The sequence below is a fragment of the Topomyia yanbarensis genome, chromosome 2 (genome assembly GCF_030247195.1).
Source record: "Topomyia yanbarensis strain Yona2022 chromosome 2, ASM3024719v1, whole genome shotgun sequence".
NCBI lineage: Eukaryota > Metazoa > Arthropoda > Insecta > Diptera > Culicidae > Topomyia > Topomyia yanbarensis.
The window spans coordinates 98,374,283-98,402,172 of record NC_080671.1 but is presented as its reverse complement, the minus strand read 5'-3'; the positions used below and the strand labels follow the sequence as shown (position 1 = coordinate 98,402,172).

Here is a 27,890-nt window from a genome sequence, read left to right as displayed (position 1 = left end):
CTGAAGTTTGCAGCATTTCCAGGAACACCAAAAATCTCAAGTGACATTTCAACCAGATATTCAACTTATTGCAGGACTGGTTGGACCGGCAACGTTGTGATATTTCTGAACTACTGCCGGCATCGAGAAGATTTCAATTCTCACGGTACGACATGGGGTTGTCTCTTCGATGATAAATCATGTAGTCTATTCCACAAACTTTTCTACAGCTTTAAGAATATGGTCTGTTTTACTGCCCATGATGACAAACCTGTGTTTGTGTTTCCACGAAGCTGGAGCGATAAAGTTTGCAATAATTTTTGCTATTTTGCAGTTGAAGTTTACCCACATTAAACAAGAGTTGAGAATTTTGAGGGTGGTCTTCTGGCGGCGTAGGTGGAGTCTCAGGATTTACATTGGCTTTCTTTTTCAGTTTGACTTTCGAACAATAATTTAATATATATGTGGAAATGGCACGCATATCCTGACTTATTTTATGATCTATCCTCACATATTTTATAAAGCAAATCAAGATTTCAGCTCTTTCTTGAGGTTGACGGGGGTCAATCGGGCTAACAGCACGCCGCTGGCCTTAGGATCATCTACTCTAGCTGATCATCAGCCATATTATGTATTATGACGAATCGCTTTTTCGAACGAATGTAATCTGAATTCTTATGTCGTTTTCCATTGGGAACCCAGAAACTAACCTAACTAAGGCTGTATAACTTTTTTCCACGACGTTTCAGTCATAAATTCATACAATATTTTAATATCAAACTTGCACAAATGCGGATATCAACGAACAACCTATATGTTTGTATTGCTGTGACAACATCAAATATTACATCGGAGGTAATTTTCAAACAGAAGGCACCTCATATCTGACGTCAATTATCTGTACATCTTGCACGGTGCGGTGCCTATTATTGTCATCATTATAGAGGTAAACGTATTTAAGTACGCAGTGAGGGCGCGCCGCCTGTCACGGTAACCCTAACCTTAAAATCAAATAGTGCCGACATATCTGTGTCATCCTGTACGGTTGACTGCTACCGGTGTGCTGAGGAATCCAGCGAACTGCTGCCTTACTTACTATCACCTCAGCTATCAGCTATCTTAATTTTTATATGTGAATTCGATTTGTTCTACTGATTTACGGCCCTCCGGATATCGTTGCCTCTTTTTCACAATTAAGGTGCTCGTTAGTTTGTGCTAACAAACATTGAATTTAGTGGTCACATTGAATTTAGTTCGTACTCTCTTACAATATAATCTCGTACCAGGTGTTGGATTTTCATGGGAAATAAGCTGAAACGATTTTAGATTATTTGCATTTGAGACGAATATTGTAATATAATTATCATTGCACGTTTTGTAAACTTACTGCATCAATTTAATCCCTAGGTCGAAAAACGGTGGAACAGCAACGTTATGCTCGTTTCGTAGGATTCCGTCAACAATAACTCGCGCCGTATAAGCAGTTGTTAACAACTTGAACCTGATGAAAGATAAACAACATTTCGATTATTCTATACCTACACAGCAGTTTCTAACTACTCAAGTGCACTCATCTGCTGATAGATGATGCTTTTATTTTCCGATTTAAGTTCATAACCAACCAAACAAAACATTTTTTACCCATTTCGTCAATGCTAAATTCGCCGATGGTGACTCAGATGTCATATTATCGGATTACTTACCGGGGTTTCTTCAAAAAGTCCACAACATCTTGACGCGTGGCAATGTAGTACGGACACACACAGGTCGTCCGGATGTGGTCAGCGTATCCTTGAAGACGCAATTGCTCATGTAGTGCTCCCATGAGACCGTTCACGGCATGCTTTGATGCGGTATACACGACAGCCCAGGGATGTGGATAGATACCGCAAATCGACGAAATGGCTACTATGTGTCCTCGCTTTTGTTCCATCATCTTAGTCAGGGCAACTTTTGTGGTCTACAAGGTACAGGTACAAGAAAAGGACGATGAATTCTAAATGGCTGTGTTTTTGTCAAAAACCGGACAAAAACACAGCCATTTAGAATTCATCGTCCTTTCCTGTTCTAATTAAAGTTATTAGGTAAAAATAAACAAATTAGATACCTTAATGTCATTGTAGCATCTTAATAATAAAACAAATCAGAATATATTGGCTCAAATGACACGTTCCCCGTATGAAGTGGGAGGTCTGCGCCTTGCCGTGTTCGTCTCATCATTTCACTGATAGGAAGGAAAGCAGAAGTAGGATGGAGGAAGTATAATTGGAAGAGTAGGAAAAATAACAGCACAATAACAAACAGCAGGCATCTAAACTTATTAGTTATTCAAATAGCCTGCGAGAAATCCTGAAGCTGGGATAAGGAACTTTAGTATTTAGTAACTCTGAGGTTAAGTCGTCCAAACACGGTGTCGTCTATGTAAGGACAGCCGAAAACTCAATATCGCAATTGCGCTACTGCTGGGCAGTTCCATATCAGATGATATGAGGTTCCGTAGTCGGATTTACAAAGATCACATAAAATGAACTAGATGAAATGAAAATGACTCTGTGCGCTCAACAGTTGCCATGTATAATAATTGAGTGAGCAGTGGCCGGTTAAAGCCCTGGTCAGCATGCATGTAGTATATTTTTGCAAATCACACGGTGCGGTTGCTCTAGAAACACATTTGTTTGGCGGCAGATTTGTAGATTTCTCCAATAATTGCGGTGCTCGGACGAAGCCCAGAACCGTATTTTTTCTCTTACCCAACTTGTCGAAATTGACAGAGCCGGCTCAGGACCAACGAAGTCAACCGTCGCACCTGCCCTGGCCAATTTGTCAGCCCCTTCATTTCCAGTAATATTCGAAATGTCCGGGTACCCGGATAAGCTAGATAGTGTTGACAATGCTTAGTTCTCCATTTTGGGTTCGGTATGCGATCACTAGCTTGGATCGTGATTTTTCCGAGCTAAGGGCCTTGATTGCAGCCTGGCTATCGCAGCAGAAGTTTATTACTTTACCGGATAAGCTCTGCGTTGAAGGGCCGATTATATCCCGCACAGAATCGCGAAGATTTTTGCTTGGAATTCGGTACAGTATCTACCTAGCGAGTGAGTCTGTTCCAATCTCATTTCACGACAGTAGACACCAGCACCAGCCCACCCCTTCATGAGTGAGTCGTCACTGTAACAGGCCACTTGCGTTTGTTGGTAGTTGGCTCTCTTTATAGCCAGACAATCACTCATTTCTAGAGGGAATCTTCACATGGAATGTCCTGTAAGGTAAACTGCATGTGAGTGTAATTTCGCTGGGAGAACCGATACATCTTCTCTTCATATAACCATTTGTGATCAGAGTCGTGTATGACCGGTAGGCGGATCGACATGGACCAGTAACCTACAATCTGTATGACCACGATAGTGCTTCTTGTTTGAGGTGTATATGTAATGGTTTGATATTTAGAAGGTGCTGCCCTTGATGACCTTGTCGTCGTGGAGTTGTGGTGAAAGCACTAGTCAACGCCATGAGCGCCATTCTTTGTGAATTGTTTAGCTACGACTGGACCGTCATCAATTTCCCCTCTGCCACGATACAAGGCATCCGTATGACCGTTTTGGAGGTACAATTGTCGTGTAAATTCAATTGATGTATTTAGGTTCAAGATCCCAGGTCTTTCCAAAAGCTCGTCTGCACTGCCCGAAGGCCATGCACGCTTTCTTGACTCTGAATTCAATGTGAGCAGACCAATTCAGTTTGGGATCCAATATAATCCCAACGTACTTGACTTAAGCTGCGTACAGTAGCTCAGAATCAAAGAACTGCAAGGGACAAACCCCGGTTGTTGTTCGCTTCTTCGTGAAAAAGCCATTGAAGTTTTGTTTGGGTTAAATGATAATTTAACTTGTCACTGTTCGTCACCCCTTAATGCTGGTTGCATTAAGTCAAAGATTGTTCCGATGCAAAGTCCAGTAATTAATATTTAATAATCGTCAGCAAACCCGTAGGTAGGAAATCCACGCTTATTGAAATTCTTCAACACAGCGTCGGCAACAAGGTTACATAACAAAGGTGACAGAGCTCCACTCTGACGACAACCGTAAATACTCAACTTCCGTATCTTTGCCTGTCTTAGTGACGAGCACAGAATAGGGTGCTTGCAGAGCGCATATGTATTGGTGAGCCGTTGGGCAGGCATAAATGACAGGTGCATATAATGTATATGGAGCGGATAGATTGATTTATTTTAAATATTTAATTCACAATTTTAAGAGCAAATATGAGAAAATGTAATGTATTATAGGAATCACAATTAAATATTCATTGCGTGACATAATGTTTTCTATCGTTTGAACCGGATACGCGGACAAAATAAGTAAAGCATTGCCAATGCTATGCTTCATACCCATGGAAACAACAAGCATTCCAAAAGATTTTTGCTGAAAAAAAATGATTTTAATTTCAAATTTGTGAAATATCTTGTGCATCGAGAGTTTATGCATACAAAAAAGCTTCTAGACTTGAAAGGTTTTAAGGCCTATACGACTCAAGGGGGGGCGGGGTAAGGGTTTCGGTATAAAGAAAACACTTTTTGCGATTTTTTAGAAATTTGAGTGAAGCGAATTAATCAAAACTTATACAATATAATATTTCATTTCATGCTGTAATTTTTCTATGCAAAAATATCAACAAGCGAGTCGGAGGGGAAGCTTTTCGTAGAACGTCTTTGAAAAAACACGACTTGAAGTGTTAACTGCCATTTAAAGACTACTGAACCGATTTATTTCAATCTTTGCATATACATTCTATGTAAAAAGTACCTAACCCCTACGTTGAGTCTTTGAGATAATTTTTCAAAAGTTTTGCTCGATTCGCTTCAGTTAACTTTCTAAAAAAAAAACGCAAAAAAGTGTTTTTTTTTCATACTGAAACCCTTTACCCGTACTCCCACCCCCTGATACAAGTTTTAAACATGTTGAATTTGGCTTTCTTATCATAAATAATAGGGTGAAATTTTATGCTATTTCAATGCATATTTGAAAAATGTAATTTGTAAAAAATATAAGTTTTGTTTTTATAGGTGAACAAATATGATATCTGAAGTGTCAGTAGATTCCACAGGAGCAAACCAAATGTTTCTTACGTTTACATGCTTGGGTTTGGAAAATTTGGTTTGATACCAAGTCGGTCTACTTCAGTACATTTAGTATCGTACATTTCCCTACGATTGAACCGAGCAGTTCTGGACAATTAAACGCCAGCGAAAAGCGAAACCATACTTCCTCTTCACGATTGTCCTTTTTGCAACCATCAATTACACACGTTCTAAACGCGAGTTTATATGTAAAAATCTTCAAATAATCCTTTGTGTTTATTGCCATATAATCACAGATTATTATTATGGAACTGGGTGGATTTATTGTTGAGAAGAATATCATTTTGCTCGAACTTTTAACTTGCTGCATGGAACGTAAACATGCAATGTGTGCCCAACAGATGCTTTGACTGTGTGTGTAGCAAGAGCCCTATACGGTTACTAAGCATTGCGTTTATTCAACCCGAAATACATGTAGATTCTCCATGACCGAGCGTCCAGAATAGACTGGAAGGACACATTGTCAAAAGCACCCCCAATATCTAGGAAGACACAAAAGCCCCCCCCCCCCCTGATGTTATGATAGATTATCCGCTTCATATCTTTTAGAAGAAGAGAGCTTAAGCTGAGAGGCCTGAAACTCTCCTCGGCTTCTTCATAGCCTGAGCGCCCCCTTTGGGAATAAATTTTCCTTTGGGAAGTTATTTCTCGCCATTCTTTCAGCACGACATAATCTTTTTCAAGACTTTTTTGAGAATATCAAATCCCTTTTGCAGCAGCGCGGGAAAGATTTCATCAGGTGATTTGTATAGAACAAAACTGTCTACAACCCATTTGACCGATTCAGTGGTAACCAATGTGCGTGCTAACGCCCACGAGTCCGAATCACCAGAATGAGATCTGTAAACATAGTCCATATCCGGATCGATCCGTGTGCGAGACAATTAAGAACACCTTTTTCGTCCGTCACATATGCACCATCTCTGGTGTTCAAGGAGTTCATTTGAAAGTTTTGCGATTTTGAGAGAATTTAACCTGCTAGTCTTGTCTGGACTAGAGACATTAGTGTATAGATTTTGCCATCCAGCCTGCTCTGCAGATCTATGACATTTCTTATATGAACTACAAGCTGACCTGAAGGCCCTGTAGTCATCATGCTGACGCCAGTTCCATGTTTTTTCATATCCTTCTGCATTCTTTTAAGCTCAGCCATCAGCCAAGAGGTTCCCCTGGTCGATTTAGTAGTATGAAGCAGGCAAGCTTATTCGTAGGATGCCTATATAAACGAGTTTGTCGTATCCACGACGTCATCTAAGTCGTCTAATTAACTAATTGTTGGAAAATATCCATAAAATCTAGTTGCCAAGTGGTCCCCGTTTGTAGAATTAGGATAACGATAAGTCTTCACATTTAGAGTGGCATGAAAATGATCGAAAAATATATTCAGTTTCATCTGGAACCATCTGGAACCTACAAGCTCATACGAAACTCTTTCAGAGCAAAGTGTTATGTCTAACACCTCCTCTCTCCAAGACCTCGCAAAAGTTGGTTGGTTTCCCATATTCAGAGTATGTAAATTTGTACTACTTATATACCCAAGAGTTTCGAGATTCTCAGATCAATATCTGCCCATAATAAGCGAAAGTTCGTTTCTGCTACAATATGGTACAACGCTTTTGAAATCATCAGAAGGTCATGACTAATAACATGCGCAAGTCTTGCTTGCAAATAACGTTTATTACTTTTACTCATCAAAATTGATTCGCGTCAATTTTGGCTGATATACAACAGTTAAGCTGTTCGCGTACGTGGCAACAGGACACACGCCACAAAAATATTCAATATAGATATAGCGTTGAAATAGCTAGAGTAAAATTCATAGTGAATATTTTTGTGGTGTGTGCAGGGCCGTAGCGTGGTCTTTTGTTGCCCTTGGCGGAGTACTGGTTTTGCGCCCCTTTGATGTTTTATTTGGCTTTTTCAGTTCAAATGGCGTTCTTATCCCTTATTTTATGACTTATTCTCACTAAGTTGATAAAGCTAAGTTGATTTCAGCGCTCTCCTAATGCTGGCGTCTTTGGCGGAGGCAACCGGGCCAACGCTACTTCCATTGTCAGCTAATACGCCGCGGTCAAGCTTTAAAGAATGAGCAATTTCACTTTGAAAAGTGTGCACAATATTCCGCTGACACAATAAATGATAGAAAATTGAACATCAGTCGGAAAAAATTCCCAGTTTTGATTCAATTTCGAAATATGTATTCACATCATAAGACTTAAACAAACTTAAAAAACAAAATTTTCGGATTTTTTTTCGAAAGCGTGTGGGAAGTCCCAATTTTTCAGCCTATTTCCAGCAAAACCATCAAATCAACAGAACACTGAACGTTTGTGAAATTTTAAATATACGTACAACATAGAAGCTTTGTGAATACAGCTGACGCTAGGTGTTTGTGGGCGAGAGACGGAACATTTTTCTGGGCGACTGTACGTGTTGATTAATTTGCTGAGTCGACAATTTATTGCGGAATGCAACTTGCCTCAATCATACAAAAATCCGAATAATTTCAACATTTGTTCCGTTCCGTTCTGGTTTGGTGGTTTGTCGATTACGGTGCATATCATTAGATTTGAATTACCAGCCCCAGTGCCGCCGCCACATTCCAGTTATGCCCCAGTACCCACACTTTATTTTTCTCGAACTAGTGGAACAAAAATGCTTTTATGATCTGTTTTTGTTTTTTATACATTTTCTTTGCAATTTGCTAAGAAAATCGGTAGCAGAAAGGATCACATTTGAGTTTTGCTATCCCCTTGTTCGTATTTCAATTTCATAAATCTCCTATAATTTCCGTCTCTTCCTTCCTAGTCTAAAAGGCCGGGCTCTAGAGCTGTGCATAAATGAACTCCCATGAAAAAGAAGCAAATGGTAAAATAGTCGAACAAGCTTGGACATCGTAGATTCCGTCTTTCCGTAACAAATAATACACATTAAAGCAAAAATAATTCTAAGGATTCTAAAGATTTCCAAAAAACTTATGCAGAAATTTTCAACCGTAACAGATATCTCCAAAGTTCGTCGAGATAAGTTCAGAATTATGATATTCTGTCAATAAAATTAATAAATGACATTACTGGCGACTAGTATTTTAGGAAGGACTACCGTGTTCACATACCTGCCTACAAAGTTAAGATCGATGGTATAGTCACTGATTCGAGTTTGTCATACGTGGACTACTACTACTGAAGCACGAGGTTGGCTCTTTCAAGCACCCCTTGTTCCAATGTGCGAAGATTATGAATGTGAATCGCACAGGACGGGACAAAATTCCTCGTTCCATCTAACTAGTATCGGGTGACCTTTAGTGGGTTATTACATCTTATCCGACAAGGTTCCTCTACCTGTTCGGCTATTTGTAATGCGCATCGTTCAAATGGGCATTGTATAAGTGTAAAGTCATTAGGATAACCTGAAATACTGAAAAGTTTGCCTATTGTGGAAAGAGTTCACATGATCTCTTACCATGCCTAGTTAAGTGTTCCCTTGAAAGACGCTACGCTTTGTTTCTAATGGGGGATCATTCTGGCTCAGTTAAACACAAATACGCCATAGCTTTGAAGAATTGGTAGCACAGTATTAATTTCAATAAATTCGTAACTCAGTTTGACATAGCCGTTTCAATGGACCATATTGTCGATTTTTAGCTTTTAGTCGGATGTTGCTTGTAAAACGGACAGACTTGTTTTATTGCGTGAGTTCCTTTAAAATGAAGACAAATGTTTTCTTGGATTGTACCCAATCGTGTCCCAGCCCGCCGCATATATCCCAATTGAATTGCTGACCTTCAAAAGTAACACACATTTTATCCGAAAATATTTTTTTCTCCATTTTTTAACTGTTCAAAGTAATTTACGCGTATTTTGAGAAATTTGAAAATTATTTAAAGTTTTTTTTAACTTTTTATGAACAAAGTTAAACATTCAGGTACGTTTAGTACCAGCTTATGTCCCGTTTTCCAGTTTCCTGTAAAAAAATGGTAAATCTGCCATTTTGGTCTCTAGCCATTAAATTGAAGATAGAGAATCTTTCAGTATGACCGTACAGTTTACATTTAGCACACATCAACAGTTTAGTAGAAAACATTCGCACATGACTGAATGATATATAGTCTGGCAAAACAGTGCCTGAGAACGATATCCGTACCGAATGAGACAGCGTACAGCGCTTAGTGTCTTTGGTGTACGCTTTAGCCAATTGTTGACATTCCATCACGGGAAGTAAGGGCATTCGCGTGTCCGCAAACTTGCCAATCCCTTTGTTAATTATATAATCGCAGCTTGACAAATGATATCGTTACCACTCAAGCAATAATTCAAATGCTTGCGATACAGTGAAGACCCGATTTTATCAGTCCCCGTTTTTGCCTACCCCCGTTTTTATCACATTTTTGACCCGATTTTGTCAGCATCATATGAAAATTGATAGTTGAGGAATTCCACGAAGATCCGTCCGAAAATCTTTAAAATCGTGACCGACCATCTTAGATTCCAATGAAACTTTACACGTTTCACCGTCATGCAAGACTAAATATTTTCCACAGGTAATAAGATTATTTTGACTCAAGAGCAACTTTTAAAAAGGGCGTAAACGTTTCTACGTAAATGAATTTCAAATTTTTTTTGTTCGGTTACTGTATTTTATACAGCAAAACTATCTGAGAACGAGTTACAGGGAATGAATACTTCTATATACACTGTACACTGAAAAAAATGTTGTGTCATTTTTCAAAAAAACAAAAATTTATGATAAAAATTTAAATTGCGAAAAACCCATTTTTTAAAATTTTTTATGTTTTGTTACCAAAAACCTAAAGAGAAAAGAAACATTTTGATTGTGATTGCATGATGGAGAAAAAATCGGTAAAATTTTTTTCCTAACAATAACTTCGTACATGTTTTTAAATTTCATACTAATAGACATACAAAATTGTAATTCTATTACAGAATATAATTCTAAGCACCATTTAAAATCAAAATGCATTTAACAAAAATCTTCCAAAATGCGATAGTTTTCGAGATATTTGAAATTTTGCTCCTTCAAAAACAATTAATTCGTGTAATTATGCTCTTTTTAAAAGTTATTCGCGTTACCCCATCAAAAAATGTCAAAAATTTAATGTTTATCGTTTTAAAGACGTAAAAGCAACTTTTTTAGTGTATTTGGATCCTGGAGAAGCTTTCAATAAAAAAGTTTTCCTAACAACAACTTTTGATATTTTTTTATAATTCTTACTATTTGCAGTCAAAAATACAATTTTCTTTTTGAATATGATTCTAAACGCTATTTTTAATCGAAATGCTCTTAACAAAAATTTTCTAAAATTCTCGAGATATTTTAACTTTTGTTTTAACAACACAATTATTTTGTTTTATTACGACCTTTTCATAAGTTAGTCGCGTTTCTCCATCAACAATAATAGGTTTCTCAAAAGGGCCGTAAACTTTCCTGCAACTTTCTTTTTGACATCAAGGCGATATTGTGAAACATTTTAAAGTTAGATGAAAACAACCAACATATGATTCAGCTATATAGTTTAATCAACAGACCCTATGGTTGAAATATATTTAACTTTTAAAAAGAGCATAATTACACGAATTAATTGTTTTTGAAGTAGCAAAATTTCAAATATCTCGAAAACTATCGCATTTTGGAAGATTTTTGTTAAATGAATTTTGATTTTAAATGGTGCTTAGAATTATATTCTGTAATAAAATTACAATTTTGTATGTCAATTAGTATGAAATTTAAAAACATGTACGAAGTTATTGTTAGAACAACTTTTTACCGATTTTTTCTCCATCATGCAATCACAATCAAAATGTTTCTTTTCTCTTTAGGTTTTTGGTAACAAAATATAAAATATTTAAAAAATGGGTTTTTTCGCAATTTAAATTTTTATCAACATTTTTTTCAGTGTATATTTTTTTCGGACAGAAGTATTCATTCCCTGTAACTTGTTCTCAGATAGTTTTGCTGTATAAAATACAGTAATCGAACAAAAACAATTTGAAATTCATACACGTAGAAACGTTTACGCCCTTTTGAAAAATTACTCTTGTATCAAAATATTCCAATTGCCAGAGAATATCATGGAGATTCATACAGCGAACACACCTGCAAAGTTTCGTTCGAATCGACGATGGTCATATTTTGCGGTCGGCCGGTTTCTCATGGAATCCCTCAGTTGGTAGTTAGATGGACTCTAGCAGACGAACCAAGTAAGTCCTTTCTATATTTTTTTCTTATCTTAAAGATCCGGAATATGCAAAAAATCATGTTTTTTAAAATTTTGCAACCGGTAAGGGAAATTTAAACTAAATAATCTTATCTTAGAGATCCGGAATATGCAAAAAATTCATTTTTTTTTAAATTTTGCCCCCCTTAAGGGAAAATTTAAACTAAATAATCAAGAAGGGTTATGACTCTATATCTAGGGTCGAAAGAATAATATTTTAAGAGCTTCGATTCCTTAAAATTAAAAATATGTGTTCCGATTTTGTCAATGTCCCCGTTTTATCAGCCTAAAATTTACCAAGGGGCTAATAAACACGGGTTTTCATTGTACGTAAATTTATAAGTTATATTACAGTTGAGTCAAAATTTCCCAAACGGGCCGCTTAAATTAGGTGAAATTATAATTTCGTTAGAAGATCCAATTTTTTGGTAGTATTTGGCAATGTCAAATTAAATCCAGATGCTTTTTTTATCCATGATATTAACATTGAAGTTTATTTTTAAAATTTTACTATGGGAGACCTAACTGGCTGGTTCTAACAAACTAGTCAGCGATGTGAAATCGTCATATGACATAGATTGTTCGTGATTTTTTCCGATCCACGAAAGTTTTAATATTTTTCGAACAAGTTTTTATAACGAAATGAAATAAAAAGGTGTTCTGGAACTTATTTTTGGTCGAAAATAAACCACATATACTACCTACCGACATTCGATGAACGTCGCCGTGCACGAATTTTGAACAACGTAAACATCTTGCGTATCCGCAAACTTTGCATCGACTAACATGTCTAAAACTTTGGATTCAATCAGATGACATATACATATTTATGCATCAGTACATTTAGCTTGCAATATGTCAGGGATTGCATAACTTAAATTTTACAAATTTGATGACTATAGAGTTTATGAATATTCACTGAATTGTAGGAAACTCAGAAGTCCTGAAACAGGACTTGAATTTTTCTTTTTTAAATTAATTAAATTTGACAATATTCTTGTTTGGCCAAAAATTGTAAAATGTTTTGGAACGAATTTTTATTTTAAAACTGCGATTCATTATCTGAGACATCAATAATAATTCAGAAATGGATGTTTTCTTTAAAGGATACTCTAATTGTAATATTGAGTTCTTGCAGTTTTAAAATATTCTAGACTGATCTTTTATTAGGATTCGTTACCTGAGTTCATATTCTTTGATTTCAATAATATATTAGAAAAGAAAGCTATATGTGAAGATTTTATAGCTGCTCTATATTGATGCTTCAAATTTGTAGAGAGCTTAAACTCTCGAGTAATATCGGCATTTTTACTAATGCGAATCAACTTACCCAAATGTACGATTTCACATTAACATCAATGAGCTTGTTAATATCATCCTCACTGCTATCCTGCAGAAAAGTGAAATGAATAAGCCCTGCATTGTTGATCAGGATATCGACAGGACCGATATCGCCATACACCTTGCTGAACAGGGCTTGAACTTCACCGAAGGACGACACATCAACTTGGTAAGCGAAGGCTTTCACGTTTTTACTGCGTAGCTCGTCACAGGTTCTTTCCGCTGATCGCATATCGATATCCACGACAACAATGTTGCATCCCTTATCTGCTAACAGTAAAGCTATCTCTCTGCCTAGCCCATTACCGCCACCGGTGACCTGTGAAATTATTATATACGAGTTTTCACCTTTGAATGCATACTGTCAGTTCGCTTAATTATACTAACGCACCAACGCAAGCTGCCCGGAAACATTTTTGAGTTTTTTGGGAATAACCACGTTGATGAATTCTCGGACCAATATCGGTAGTCCAACAATAACAACCTTGATCAAATCGATTAAAACTAACAAAACTTGCACGGCGATATTTAAAACTTGTTTAGATTTTGGGAGCAAATGGAAACTTGTTTCACTATCGATCTCGACCATCCTATCAGAAGCAGCTTCTTCGCGCAACTGTCTGTAGCTATTTAGCGACAAGGAAACGACCCTCAAACCCAATGAGTGAAAATCTATCACGATGATCCAGACTAGTCAACAGGGTGGTGCAAAACCAGAGAGTCACATTCGACTGGCAAAACTTGTTTAAAAGTAGATTTATACGTTGGTCTTTATTCAGCTTAGAGACTTTCAACTCGGCAAGCTTTTATGTAAGGTCTCGCATCATAGCATTGTGTTATGATTGGAGCTTCATGCTGGTCAACCACTTGACCGCGAATCCTCCTCGTGTCGGTAAAGGTGTGCTACGTCGTACCTTATGTCACGGTCGGTTTAATAAACTTAGGGGAAGGTGGGGTATAACGGGAAAAGTGGAAATGAACTGCATATGTGACCCTAAAATAGTTTAAGATCTAGATAAATAGCAAAACATTTATTTAAAAGATCTGACAGGATCTTTTTACGACTAAGCTGTTTTAGAGTGCGATTTTTTGTATTACTTGCTATCACTCATGCTTTAGGCCTACCATACATTGGCGCGCAGCTCGCTTCGAAAATTAAGTGAATACATTTCAACAATTTTAGAAACGAATTTTGAACACAATAAAATACAAATTTACTGATAGTTTTTGAAAAGTGAACAATCAAAAGTTAGTAGCTAGTTTTTTCTGTTGTGACCTGTCGTACCTCTGTTGCGGCATTTTTACGTAATCGAGTTTGGGGCCACACAGTTTGTCAGGCTTTGTTGGTCCGCGTCCCTTATCACCAATTTTTATAAAGTGATTCATCAGAAGTGCTATTATTGAAAATGAACCACCTTGGTTATGCAACTAATTTATTCCGATCTTTTTTTAATGCACATTATTAAGCAGACTTCATTTCGTTTTATTCTGAATTGCACATTTTTGTCGTATGTAATTTTTAATGTTCTTTGATTTGATGGCATTGTAATGGAACACGTATCCGCCGGTTGATGCCAATCGAGCTGACATTTCTTCAGACTGAGCAAACTGATTTATTTGTTTGCTTAATGTTTATTTGATCAACTAGGAAACGAATCCACTGGCTCTTTAACGCGCGTGGGGAATACGCATGGGCTTGTCTGAGTGAATGATGACTTTTGAATTATGTATGAGGGTTGAGAATTAATAATTCGCAAGAACAATTCAAAACTAATTACAAATTTGTGGCAATCATTTCAGCATGAGGGTCAAATGTTTTATTTTCATATTTAATGATTTACTTTTGATCCATTAAATGGTCAGTCAATTATACAGAGCTAAGAATAAGTATGTACTATTTATAGATGGGATGTGTTTGATTCATGCAGTATCGTTTACGAACGCAGCATTGATATTTTTCTGTTTCGCGTCTTCATTGTCATATCGCAACGTTTACTCGAACGAGGTGGAAAATTACACACTATTAGGGAGAAGAGCTATGACAAATCGTGACATAAAGGGGATGGGGAGCACGTCATGTGCTTTAGCGCAATCGGCCGATTTACGCACGATTGTAAGATGTGTATAGTAAATTCCATAGAATATGGACACTTGCGTGCAACGGCAGTATTGTGCTCCTCCAAAAAAGGAAAAACCGAAATTATTTGGAAATATTAGACCAAAGTGATAAAAAGTGTGGTAATATGAGAGAAAGTTAGTTAGTATTGGGCAATCTTTGCGTGACATAATTAAAGAATGCTCCACAATACCACTTTTAAACTCATTGTTGTTGGCAGGCCCGATGAGAGGGGGGGTCAGCCGGGGCAATTGCCCTGGGGCCCGGGTCGCGTTTGGGGGCCCGAATTTTTATCCGGAAGATGGGTGAAAACGTCTGGTATTCATAGAAGAGCAAGAAAAATAAGAATTGTAATTTCTTTGTAATTATTCACCCTATTAAATTGTCATATGATGAAAGCGGAGAAAAATTTGAGACATTTTAATCTAATAACTTTAGAATTCGAAATTGTGGATACCAGAGCTTTATTTTATATTTAACTTTTTTCCTTTTTTATTTCGACTATGTTAGTCACATTTTCTTTTTACATTTTAACGACATTCAATTAGCTAGAGATTACTGGGTAGGGAAATTTATGAAAATTAGAGCCATAGTACTCAAGTGAGAGCAAGGATGTGAAGTAAACAGATCGGAAAACTAGAAGTGGCAGGGTCATTAGAACAGGCTTAATATCGTACGGGCTTAATCTTTGTCTTCTGTTGATGAGGGTCGAGCTTAGGCAGTATAACTACGAATCACCCGAGTTCACTAACATGTGTCCTGGTATCGATAGATAGATCTTTACCGTGACAACCGACTATATATTTAACATTTGTTAAAACAAACGTTCTTAGAGGAGTTGTCTACTTTATGTACTAGGTCAACAAAACCGAGTTTTTTGTTTGATTTGGCAGAATACTTTACAAAACGTTCAGAAGCCAATTCAATGTATTTTCGAAGAGAACAGCGCCAAACAGAAATGCAAGCACACGGACGTATCCGTCCTCTTCTGCGTTCGTTTCTTTACTGGTGGTACCGGTTGTTGGATTGCAGACACTGGGAGTATTTTATTGAGTGAATATTTGTTTCTGTAAGATCCACAAATCTTGGTTTTGAAGCTTTTTGTGGTTTGGCATAAGATAACGATGTGCTGTTAGCGGTTATAGTAGGCGAACTTTTCTTAGTTACTTCTGTACAATGTTTTAGGTGGTGCAGTGTTTTTTGGAGAATTTGCGTATAGGAATCTGCCCTGGGTGCATAACCGGTGTTGTCTGATGAGATGTTCCATGTTCGGTTAATATGCATAAAATGGTTTTGTAAAAAGGAATTAGTTTGTTCACAAGCATTCTCACCACAGGAAAAGAATTAGAATTACCCTGTAAAATGTTCCTCAATGCTATTAAATCCATTTCTCCGTACCTTGATATAAACTTTTTTTTATCGCCATGTCAGGAGTGGGCAGAGATAAATCGTGTAAGCGCACCTGTTTAGAGCCGTTGTCTATATATACGGGCATGCTTTAGTTAACGTTGCCGCATTCGTTGGCGTGTTGTATGTTATTTCGCGTAACGAATGACTGTGATTAATGTTTTGCCTTTCTCAATAGAAAGGTATTGCAATTGCTCTGAAAACCGACTTTTTAACGGAGGCCCGGAGGGCCGAGTGACATATACCATTCGATTCAGTTCGTCGAGTTCGGCAAATGTCTGTGTGTGTGTATGTATGTGTGTGTATGTATGTGTGTGTGTATGTGCGTCTGTGTGTGTGTACGCGAACACAATCTCACTCACTTTTCTCAGAGATGGATGAACCGATTTTTACAAACTTAGTCCCAAATGAAAGGTGCAACGTTCCCATAGGCTGCTATTGAATTTCTAATGGATCCGACTTCCGGTTCCGGAATTACAGGGTGATGAGTACGATCACGCAGAAAATGTCGATTTTAAGAAATTCTGCAATGAATGTATAATGGTGAAAATTTTTCCAAAATGTGACAACAACTGCTTCGATTTGTAGTACTAGGTCATTAACAGCCATTCAAAGTCTCTTTGGTCACATTGGCCACCATCATCGGTTCCGGAAGCCCCGGCGGAAGTATCCAAATTCAGACTAACAGTCACATCGGTTTCTCGGAGGTGGCTAGACCGAATCAACCAAACTTAGTCTCAAATGAAAGATGTTGCGTCCCCGTAAATGGCTATTAAATTTTATCCCCAACCGACTTCCGGTTCCGGAGTTACGGGTTGTGGCGTGCGATCACATAGCAAATTGTGATTCAAACCGATACTCCGATGGAAGCAAAAAAGGTAAAAATTTCGCTAAAATGTCTCTCAAATAACTTAACTTTGCAGTTCTAGGTCACCGACGGCCAAACAAACTTTCGTTGACTACATTGACCACCATAGACGGTTCCGGAAGTGCCCGGGAAAAGCGGCCATCTTTCATAACTAGCAAACTCATATCAGTTTCTCGGAAAAAAATAAAATAAAATTATAATAAATAAATAAAACAACAAATAACTCGCAGTTGTTTTATTTGCGTTTAATTCCTTATTACTGCGTTCTGTGTCATTTTTTGTCTATTACTGCATATTCCAACAGCGTATTAAAACCGACTTCTACATTAAAACGTCACATTCCTTTCTAAAAAAACCTTCATGAAAGCTATGATTAGAAAATTTTCTCGGTTGTTCTATATTTTTAATCCTACAACGGTTTTGTGGGGTACATTTGTACCCCAGAGCTATTTGCAATCCCTGTTATTCCGTTACGGTTTATTTTAACTGCAAGCAAACTTTATCATAAATCAATTTGATTATTAAACTTCCATTAAAGCTGGTGCAACCTATTTGTTTCACTTAAATAACCTAACAGTGCCTGCTTAAAATTTGTCTGGGGTACAAATGTACCCCACAAAACCGTTTACGTTAGTGTTTTATCATGTGTATATAATTCGGAAAATTTATTATATCTTTTTTATAAGCAAAATATCGATACATAGGAACTTGCGTGAAATTGTATAGGCTTCAACACTGCTGAACAATTAAATCTGTTATTTGATTTAATAATGCTACTATAGCAAAGTAACTAGAAAAGGCGCTTGGATCGTAATCGTATTTTTTGGTTTTGATGTCAAAATATGACTTGTATATAATATGTACTACGCACCACTCAATTCCTCATCTTCTGTAGCCCAAGTTCTGGAACGTACAATGCACTGGTCTGTTCCTTCACCGCCTATTTTAACTTCGTTACTGCATATTGCTGTATATTTACTATTTGTATTGTATTTGTATTTGGTGTTCAAACAAGCATCGGAATAAATGCACTTTTTGGTCGGTTTTTGAATTATTTACTATTTGTTCAAAAGGCAATTTAATAATATTTACAACGCCGTATAGATAGTAAAAATCGGTTAGAAGCTTCCGAAGTTATAGCAATATTAAGGTTAAAAAGGGATGTTGACGTATTTTTAGGACAAATTGTATAAAAATGAAAATGTGCATAAAAAATTTGCAAAGCACGATTATTTTTGATTGGCTTATTTTTGAATAAAACTATCTAATTTAATTATAAATTCAATAAAAACTAGGCATATTAGAGCGGTTTTAATTCTGGGGTACGAATGTACCCCACAAAACCGTTTACGTATAGAAAAAGTTACGAAACCGTTGTAGGGTTAAACGAGAATTACGAGCTGAATTTGCTACCTTATTCTTGCTAACAACAAAAGCTAAAAACTGCTCCACCGCTACCAACAGATAAATCTACCCGTGTATCATTTTGTCTAAACCACAGAAGCAAAATATCGTAGGGGAGCCCGGGGCTAGTTGGCGGTTGAGGTAAGTTGGCGGAATCCCTTTTTCTCTGTTTCAATTAGACATATAGCGCTGGCTCTTCTTGTGTACCTCAAGTTAGGTAAAACCCGTTATCCAATGTGTTTTTGTTGCAAAACGATTTGTTTGGTGGAAGTTGTGGGTGATATTGTGTTTTCGAGTATACCACGTAAATGTTCTAAATTTTAAATGCTTTGCGTTATTCAGAGTGATTTTAAATCTATTTCCCGAATGATTATATTTTTCGATAGCGCGTGAAAAGAGCATCCGTATAGATATTACATCTATCCACAAACAAAAGTAATTTTTTAAATAATTTTTAATAAAATATGCGGTTGAGGCAAGTTGGCGGTGCTGCACGTGGGATAAGTTGGCGGTACTATTTACAGTGCAATAAAATCATGAAATATTTTTATTTCTGGAATTCACTCCAAAGTAAGAAAATCTTTTTCTTGTGTATCTCGCCAATGTAGGAGACATTTATTCCGGCCAATTTCATAAAAAATTTCGAAAATTTTCTTTTGTATAGGGAGTACGCGTCAAAGTCAAAATTCCGGGGTATTGAAACTGAAATATAATAGCAAATGTCGGTTAATATACAGTTTTCTCGAAAAGACATTCAGCACGTTCCAAAAGGACCCTTGAAGTAATTGAATCTCCATTTGATTGCTTAGTTTTTGGCGTATACTCACATACCGCCAACTTACCCCGGGGCCGGGGTAAGTTAGCGGGTTTTCCGCGTCACATATTTTTGTCTCTAAAAATGGAGACAATGCATCAAACACTTTAAAAAAATCGGCGATAAAAATTGAAACCAAAAAACCCCGCCAACTAGCCCCAGTCTCCCCTACTTCAACCTACTGTGTCGAACGTGAATAAAAATGAATGACGATCAAAGCGGAAAATGGCCGTACTGTGGTCAAACTGTATTCCTGTTTACTTTTCGAGCTGTTGGAGAAGTTAAAAATATCAAATTTGCAAATGGAGGTAAAGATAATCAATGTCTATACCTTACAATTTCATAGTTGGACATAGTGTACTGATTATTTTTCAGACTAATAATCAAGTAGAAGCGTTTATTGCGCAAAATTAAATATATCATTGAATGTGGCAACATGAAGTCAGTACCTCTGTATATATAAAGGCGATGACACAAACGTGGTGCGAATACACGGATTATCTCCATATACCTCTAATAAGGTTGTTAACCATTGTGTACATTTTTAACAGGGCAAAAGAGTATCCGGGAACCCGCTAATTGAAAAACTCGTAACCATAGCAATTTTAGCAACAGCAACATAGTTTGATATATGAATGAATATATACAAGTTCTCTAATCAAGATTTAAATAAGTAAGTTGAGAAGGGCCCGTCAGTAACACTAGCCTTGGGGCCCGCCGCCGCTCTCGACGGCCCTGGTTGTTGGTCCATTTTATATTGTCCACAACACTCCCGACAGCCGGCTGCCCGGAGTCCAACTTATTTCCGATGAAATAAACCCACGATAAACGGTTGCCCAGAGTTTAAATTCACATCTAGAACATTTACGTATCATACACTCAAAAAACTATTCAAACTTTTTATGCACGAAAATATATTCTCAGGCGCATCGCTTGCTTGAGGCGAATCCTGACTAACAACCTACCCATTACCCATTCCGTGGTACTTATGGGAGTGTCACTGAGTCGGGGCCTTCCGTTAAGTAAGTACCACATCAACACTTCCTTTCTCGTATCCCAAGTTACGGTAAAGATGGTCCCGCAATAGTGGTTCTCAGGCGAAATTCTCGCTTGGACTGGATCAATTGTTATTCCCAATCAATGCTCTTCAAGTGGTCTGGGTGGAAATGAGAGTCATCAGTCTGCAATCTACGAAGTATACCGTGCTTACGCAACGCAACGCAACACAGTTTGTCAGGCTTTGTTGGTTAAAGGAAAAACATTAAAATGCAATTTTATGCGCCTGCATAGCTTTTAATGAGGCAATGAATTTTTATTTGTCTCAATTCGAGTCGCGATAATTTGTGTAATTATCTAGACAATATTCAATATCGTCATGCAACCCATCTTACCCCATTCAAAATATCGAATGTAATCGGTTGTAATAAGAAAGATAAACATAGTTCAACAGTTATTAATCAATCTGATCAGCGGCGTGGGGCACGGTCTCTCTCATACCAAAATTAATTGAATTGAAGAAAAAATAATTAATACTGACAAATTCAAATAAATATAACAATAATGATTTTGGCAGTTTATTGTCTGGTCATTAGGTACATTGATATTATTATTTGTAGCATCAGCGGGAATTTGGCAAAATTGTGGGAATAGGATCTTGTAACTGATCTTATACGTGTCAAATCATATCAATATCAAATAAAACACCTCCGCAAAAACAATCACATATAAACTGACTCCGGAATTCTGAAAATAGTAATAACTCTCAGATTTCAAATCATTTTTAGCTTACTTTGAAGGTATGTACCGAAATATGGATTGGGGACAATTTTTCGGATACGAAGCGAAGTTTGAAAATTTGCTAAAAGTGTTTTTAGAAAGCGTAGTGTTGAGACAAAGGGCCCTATTCTCATAGTCACTCAATTTTCTTCTAGTCACTAGGTGACATGAATGTGAGAATAGGGCCCAAAAACTCGATATGATTAGTAACGAGAATACCACTTCCGGAAAATGAAGAATTGTAATTTGTTTATTGCGGGTTTAAAACTAATTCACCCGTAAAGTGAAGAAAAATGATCAAAATAGTGTTTACCGTTTGTCTTTAGCAGATCTGGATCAATTGTTATGAGCATGTGATTTTTGTTGTATTATTAATTATATGAATTGCCACTAAATAGGACTGAAAAATAAGAAATACTAGAAATATTTCCAGTTATTTGCTATTACACGGTGCTACAGTGGTTTTGTACTTTTCAAGTGACCTAATATAGGTTGTAGATCTCACCAAATGCAACACAAAACAATGCTTGAAAAATGTTATATACCCTCAAATCCTTGATTTATAGCAAAAAAAACTATTTTTCGGGACTTCATTTTTCAACAATCTTACTGCGTACTATTGAAATTCCCATAGAATAAAAACTACCCAACTTTATTTGACATTGAAATCTATTGTTTGCATTTTTGGACTTGACGTCTATACCGTGATATACTATATATGATATACTAGACTACTACTCCTTGGCAAATGAATTTCCAATTTCAGTTATCTTGCATAATTTCTTATATAGCTTTAGAGCTATAAGACGAGAGCTCTGAAAAATTAACGACAATGCAAACTAAAATCAACAACAAATATTTTTTTTTTGTATATTTTATTAGCATTGAGAGGATTAGAATGTGGGATACTTTACTTTACTTGTTACTCTCGAATCGCCCATATATTAAAGGCGTACTATTAAAAATAATCAAGAAATACGAAATTTCGCGCTTAGTTTACGAAAACCACCGTAAATTCATAATGCAATACAACGTTCAAATGGTGGACGGTAAACCCGCCCTACTTCATCATTCCTCCTTGGCCAAAGCATTTTTCATCCTCAAACCACATCATGCAACTATAAATGTCAGATTACCACATGTTAATGCAATCAGTGTACTGTTACAATATGCAACTACCATTAAGAGAAACGTCACGTTATATCTTTTAATTCTAGCCTTCAAATGTCCTGTCATCTTTCCAAAAGTCATTTTAATATGTCTCGTTTTGGAAATATTAGATTGACACACGAATCTTCTCTGTTATCTACTGCTTTATCATTGAAATCGCTTTTAACTCTACCTTAAGGTGTCCGGGATTTTGCTTTTTATTAGGAAATCCGTCGCATGATAGAGTCACTTGCTATGTATATTATTTCACCTGGTGGTGAATTCTAGAACTATGGATTTTCTTCATATATTTAGGCGACATTTTTCTGAAGCTTACAGTAAAAGGTTACTTATGAAGAACACTGAATTTAAGAAAATTTCGTAAATATTGTTTTATGTCTTGATATACTGTATATATGAAGGATTCATACTTCAACAAACTTGACATTCTCATTAATACGCTAAGTCTCTTACTATTTTTACAATTCCTATAAAAGAAATGTATAGAATTCGCTCTAATATCAAAGAGTTTTTTTGTGGCCCGGAGTATTATATCTATACCAATCCGACTCATGTCGCCGGTTTGGAACAATGTATGTGTATTAGAGTGACAGAAAAAAATGACCCCCATCGGCCCACCCCTTAGTCGATTCCTAGTCCCACCAGGAGTGTCTGCTTCAAATTTGAGCCAAATCGAACAAGTCTAGCTACCGGACCAACGTGCTTGAAGTTTGTATGGGATTTTTCGACAATTTACATGGAGAAAACCCACTTGCTCACATTTTCGCCGCTAGGTGGCACTGTATACATCAGATTATCACCAAAAGTGAAACTTAAGAAGATAATTTTATTATCTACAACTTTGTTGAAGACTGCAAAGCGATCCGACTCCAATAGGAAAAGTTATTAAACTTTTAACGAAGTGATGTCTTAGTCAGTTTTGCATGGGGCCTAGCAGTGCATGGTAGTGTATCAGTACTAGGTTCTAACAAACTAAACATTTTTATGGAATAATGGTTAGATTTAGCTGAATAGTATGTTCGGAAGAATTGTAGTACATAATACGAGTTATGTTTTGGTTAGAAAATTGTAGTTCCACATCTGACCGCATAGATGGCGCTAACACTAACTTTTCAACGAAAAGAGATAGAAATTAGGTGTATTCTACAAAGTTGTTGAACAAGAATATTGCAGTAATTCTTCCAAACATCTCGATATTCTATCTCTCTCCGTTGAAAAGTTAGTGTTGGCGCCATCTATGCGGTCACAGATTGAACTATAATTTTCTAACCAAAACATAACTCGTATTATGTACTGCAATTCTTCCGAACATACTATTCAGCTAAATCTAACCATTATTCCATAAAAATGTTTAGTTTGTTAGAACCTAGTACTGATACACTATCATGCACTGCTAGGCCCCATACAAAACTGACCCAGACATCACTTCGTTAAAAGTTTAATAACTTTTCCTATTAGAGTCGGATCGCTTTGCAGTCTTCAACAAAGTTGTAGATAATAAAATTTTCTTCTTAAGTTTCACTTTTGGCGATAATCTGATGTATACAGTGCCACCTAGCGGCGAAAATGTGAGCAAGAGGGTTTTCTCCATGTAAATTTTCGAAAAATCCCATACAAACTTCAAGCACGTTGGTCCGGTAGCTAGACTTGTCCGATTTGCTTCAAATTTGGAGCAAGTACTCCTGGTGGGACTAGGAATCGACTCAGGGGTGGACCGATTGAGTTTTCAAAAATTCATTATTTTTCTGGGCAGTCTAATGTGTATGTATGTCTGTGCATGTATGTCGCAATCTCTCATTTGTTTTTCTCGGCAACGGGTCAACCGATTTTATCTAAACCAATTTAAAATGAAAGGCAGACAGAATGCCATTAATTAGTTTTTGATTCTGATGCTCTGTTTCCAAGCTATGGATATGTGCATTTTTTTTGTTTTTTTAGATTCCCTATCGAACGAACTATACACAACAATTTTTTGTATTTTATTTCAGCAAAATATTTTGCTGGATCTTTTCAGCAAAACTGGATTTGCTAAGAGTTCAGCTTTGCCATTTTTGTTTCGCTGATTTTTAGTAAAGCCCATAATTTTGACGAATATCAGCAGATCTATAGAATTTGATTGCTGAAACAATCAGTGAAAGAATGGAAATTTTGCAGCATTCCAGCAAATCATACTGACAGTTCAGCAAATTTTGACAGTTTTGAATTGCTGTAATTTCAGTGATATTTCAGCAAGGCAAAATTCAGCAAAATTTTGCTGATATTCGGCAAGCAAAATTTAGTGTGTAGATTGTTGATATCGGTTTATTCACAAGAGATATTTCACTTAAATAAACAGCTAATTTAAGGTCAAATGTATCGTTGGAGAATTTAATTAATGCAATATTCTTTTAATACTATGTTTTACATTTTTACCAAAGATATGTATAGGATTCGCTCAATTTTTGAATTTTTTTTCCCGAGGCCTGGAGGGATGGATTAATCCCCCTAAAAGTGAGATTTTTTCAATAATTTTTTTTTCTATTTTATTTTTGACGTAGGACTACGTCTTTGTTTTCTATATGGGGGTGAACTTTGCAAATTCTACAAAAATGGCATGTAAGGAAAGTGGTCCAATTTTAAACGCATATAATTTAGCCATCTCACGAAAATACTTCTAAGAATAGATTCCAATAGATAAACTCAAAGATTTTTGACATCATGGCATTAAAAATTTAAATAATGTACAACCTAGTCAAAATATCGCGCATTTACAGAAAATAGCGCTTCCCAAGTCCGGCACGACAGATTTGTGTACCTAGCGCGCTACACTTCTATGAATGACGTCATCATCGACTATTTAAAGAACGGATTTGGTCGGACAAGCTCAGTTGCCTGTTGAACGACAGGCGGAGCAGATCACTGCGCTGTGTGTTTTCACAGCTAGTGTAGCTGAGTTAGAAGTCCGTTACACTGGCTGTGGAGGTACGCTACCCAGTGCCATTTAACACGCGACTGAGCTTGTCCGTTCAAGCATTATGCTTTCTTTTGTGTTGTGCTCGTTTCTAGCATACTTTTATGTACAATCTTGAACACAATTATTCGTACACAATATCGCTTGTACATTCGAGCTCCATTTGCAAACACGGTTAACATAGTGTCGTGGTAAAAGTTGTCTCTTTCGCTCTACCTATCATCATCAGCGTTGACTCATTTTGCTTTGTGCGCTTGGGTTCAATGTCAGTAGTGTTATCATATTCACAGATTTTTCTGCAATGTCACAGATTTTTTTTCACAATTTTTGATCACAGATTCTTTTTCACGGATAGAAGATTTTCGGCATTTTGATGAAAATTTCAGATTTTTGGAAACAGTGCGATTTTTCGGAAATTTATCAAGGATCGTTTTTTTCTGTTTCAGTTATCTCAGATGGTAAAAAGATATTTTTGGCCGAAACATAGATTTCAATGTGGCATCCCCGTTTGTTAGCGGTTGCATGTGTAACTTGCATAATAGCAATCTGTGCTTTCGTTGCGCAAAGACTAAAACTTTCTTAGCAACAAATTTGCGCGAATCGATAGAAAGCACAACGAAAGTTTATTATTTACGTTCGACTAATTCATTGATCCATTTCCACTTCACGTGATTCATTTCCACTCTGCCTATCCTTTTTTATTCTGCTAATAGGTACATACTACAAAGCCTAATTATGAATGAATACACTGCCACTCGAAAAACCGTTTCAAAAAACGCATCTAAGTTCATATATAAAACTGTTTTCGATTATTGTATATTTATAGTTTCGATATATGATTAAGACCACTTCATTCGCTACATTTGTATGCGTACTTTAGGAAAGTTACAATAATGGCAAAATATAACTAGAAAACTTGGTCTATACATGCAATGTGATTATATTGTCTAAAATTTTTTTCTTCACCGGTTCGGGTTTTTTACCACTCATAATCGAAAAGTTTTTACAATTTTTAAAAGCTTGTGCTATATTTAGTTCTAGATATTAGTTCGGTCACGATTTTCTGTCTTATTTCTTCAGATCTTCTCAAATAAGTTTAATCGGATTCGATCACCTACTACAAATGAAATGATCTGATAACCAAGAAGGTTTGGTTCAATATGTAACATTCGATGTTGATTGGTTGTGCTTAAACTGTACGTAAGAAATATATTTGATTTATTATTACTCTAAAGGTCCTAAGAAAATAAATATTATACATTTAGTAGTATAGTCCTACGTCTACAGTTCGTGCAACCCCATAAGACTGCCCCTTGTAGTTTTCTGTAGCAAAAGCGATTCTTTTTAAAAGGTTATTTCTCCATGGTTACTTCTAGGAAAATAATCACTAAAATTCTAATATCAGAAGATTCACTGTTTTGTGTTAATCAGCTTCTTCGATGTCAATTTCATGGTTGGCGGTTTCGAAACTGTGGATCGTGCCAGTAAGAAAAGTTTTCTCACATTTATTTTTCTTCAAAAGTGCACATTTCTTAACTGTATTAACTTATTAGAAAATAATTTATTTATGGAAGTTTGAATGCAGATCTATATTGATTCTTCTTGATTGGGAACTGGAATGTTAACTGCTTAACTGTTTGAGTTTCTGAACTTTCAAAATCTTGTCAAAGTTACATTAGTTAGTTACATCTAAGCATTTTCGAAAAATCAATGATTTTCATCAAAACGAACTCCCATTTGAATTTATGTCTACACCACTGGATCTGATCCATAGCTGTCTCAACAATGTTGGATTAATAATAAGGTTGAGTGTGGAAAACCTCTGATAGCTTTAAGGTATCTCTCGAACTAATAACTGTTTCTATTACTCTGCGAAATAACTAGATAGTTGCAGTACGAAGGCTTTGATTATTTCACACTGAAACTGTATTGTCAATCTATGATTTATGATCAGTGTACCCCTATAGTCATATTTTACAGAAATATAAGGTATTATTTAAACAACCTTATATAACTCATTAGTGAAAGTACTACGATTTTTCATTGATTACTTGGCCTACAATGGATGTATTGGACTTAAAGGTTTTCAACAGTGGAATGATTCTAACAAGTAGTATAATAATAAAACTGTCATGAATATTGTGGAATACTCGCGTTTGGGTGAAACCATCCGAGTTTTGACCCTACCATTTGAGCCCATGTGTAAGAAGTGCTGTAACCAATATTTTCAGATTCGAAGGATGAGTAGAAGGCACAGTGGCGAATTTTCCCCAAAGTCGCAAATGGCGTGGTAGTACTTAGTGTTCTAGTACTCATATTGCCATTGATATGGTGCTGCCACGCGTTACTTTAAGTTAAACACTTCTAAATTACTCCATGTTAGATGTTGGCACATGCATATAGTTTAAACTGCCACGTTATACTTACATTTTTATCGAGCTCTCGAAAAATCAGTTTATTCAACTATTGCAGGATTTTGTTTAAACTTTATTTATGCAATAGCACTGCAAATATTTCGCCGCCTTAAAAAAATTGCGTCTACAGAATTCATCAGGAATATACTTTAGGCAAATTTTGGTTTCGGATTTTCTCCTGATAAGTTTAGCATGTTGATCAGGCCATTTACGATTAGTATGAAATAAGAATACTCTCCAATAAGCAATCATTTCATTGCACAAACAATTAGACTACCG

At 36.4% G+C, this 27,890-nt stretch overlaps 1 protein-coding gene across 1 annotated transcript; it reads right to left on the bottom strand.

Annotated features, from left to right (window-relative positions):
- Window positions 1-431: 431 nt before the first annotated feature.
- Window positions 432-22,800, bottom strand: LOC131679609 (17-beta-hydroxysteroid dehydrogenase 13-like). The gene is made up of 8 exons (XM_058960347.1): window positions 22,788-22,800; window positions 22,710-22,741; window positions 17,265-17,306; window positions 13,084-13,386; window positions 12,682-13,011; window positions 1,683-1,939; window positions 1,367-1,480; window positions 432-1,290 (listed from the first exon to the last, which is right to left on the bottom strand). Exons 1-8 carry the CDS (start codon window positions 22,798-22,800, stop codon window positions 1,218-1,220), a joined length of 1,164 nt encoding a protein of 387 aa, XP_058816330.1. The 3' UTR covers window positions 432-1,217.
- Between the last annotated feature and the right edge of the window lie 5,090 nt (window positions 22,801-27,890).

What these genes read in the sequence shown, in the direction of transcription:
- LOC131679609 (XM_058960347.1), bottom strand. An exon ending in ACATTTCTTTTATAGGAATT is followed by an intron (nt 17,307 to 22,709) that starts GTAAAAATAGTA and finishes AACAACTGCGAG; the next exon opens with TTATTTGTTGTTTTATTTAT. An exon ending in ATGTGAAATCGTACATTTGG is followed by an intron (nt 1,940 to 12,681) that starts GTAAGTTGATTC and finishes TGTACCTTGTAG; the next exon opens with ACCACAAAAGTTGCCCTGAC.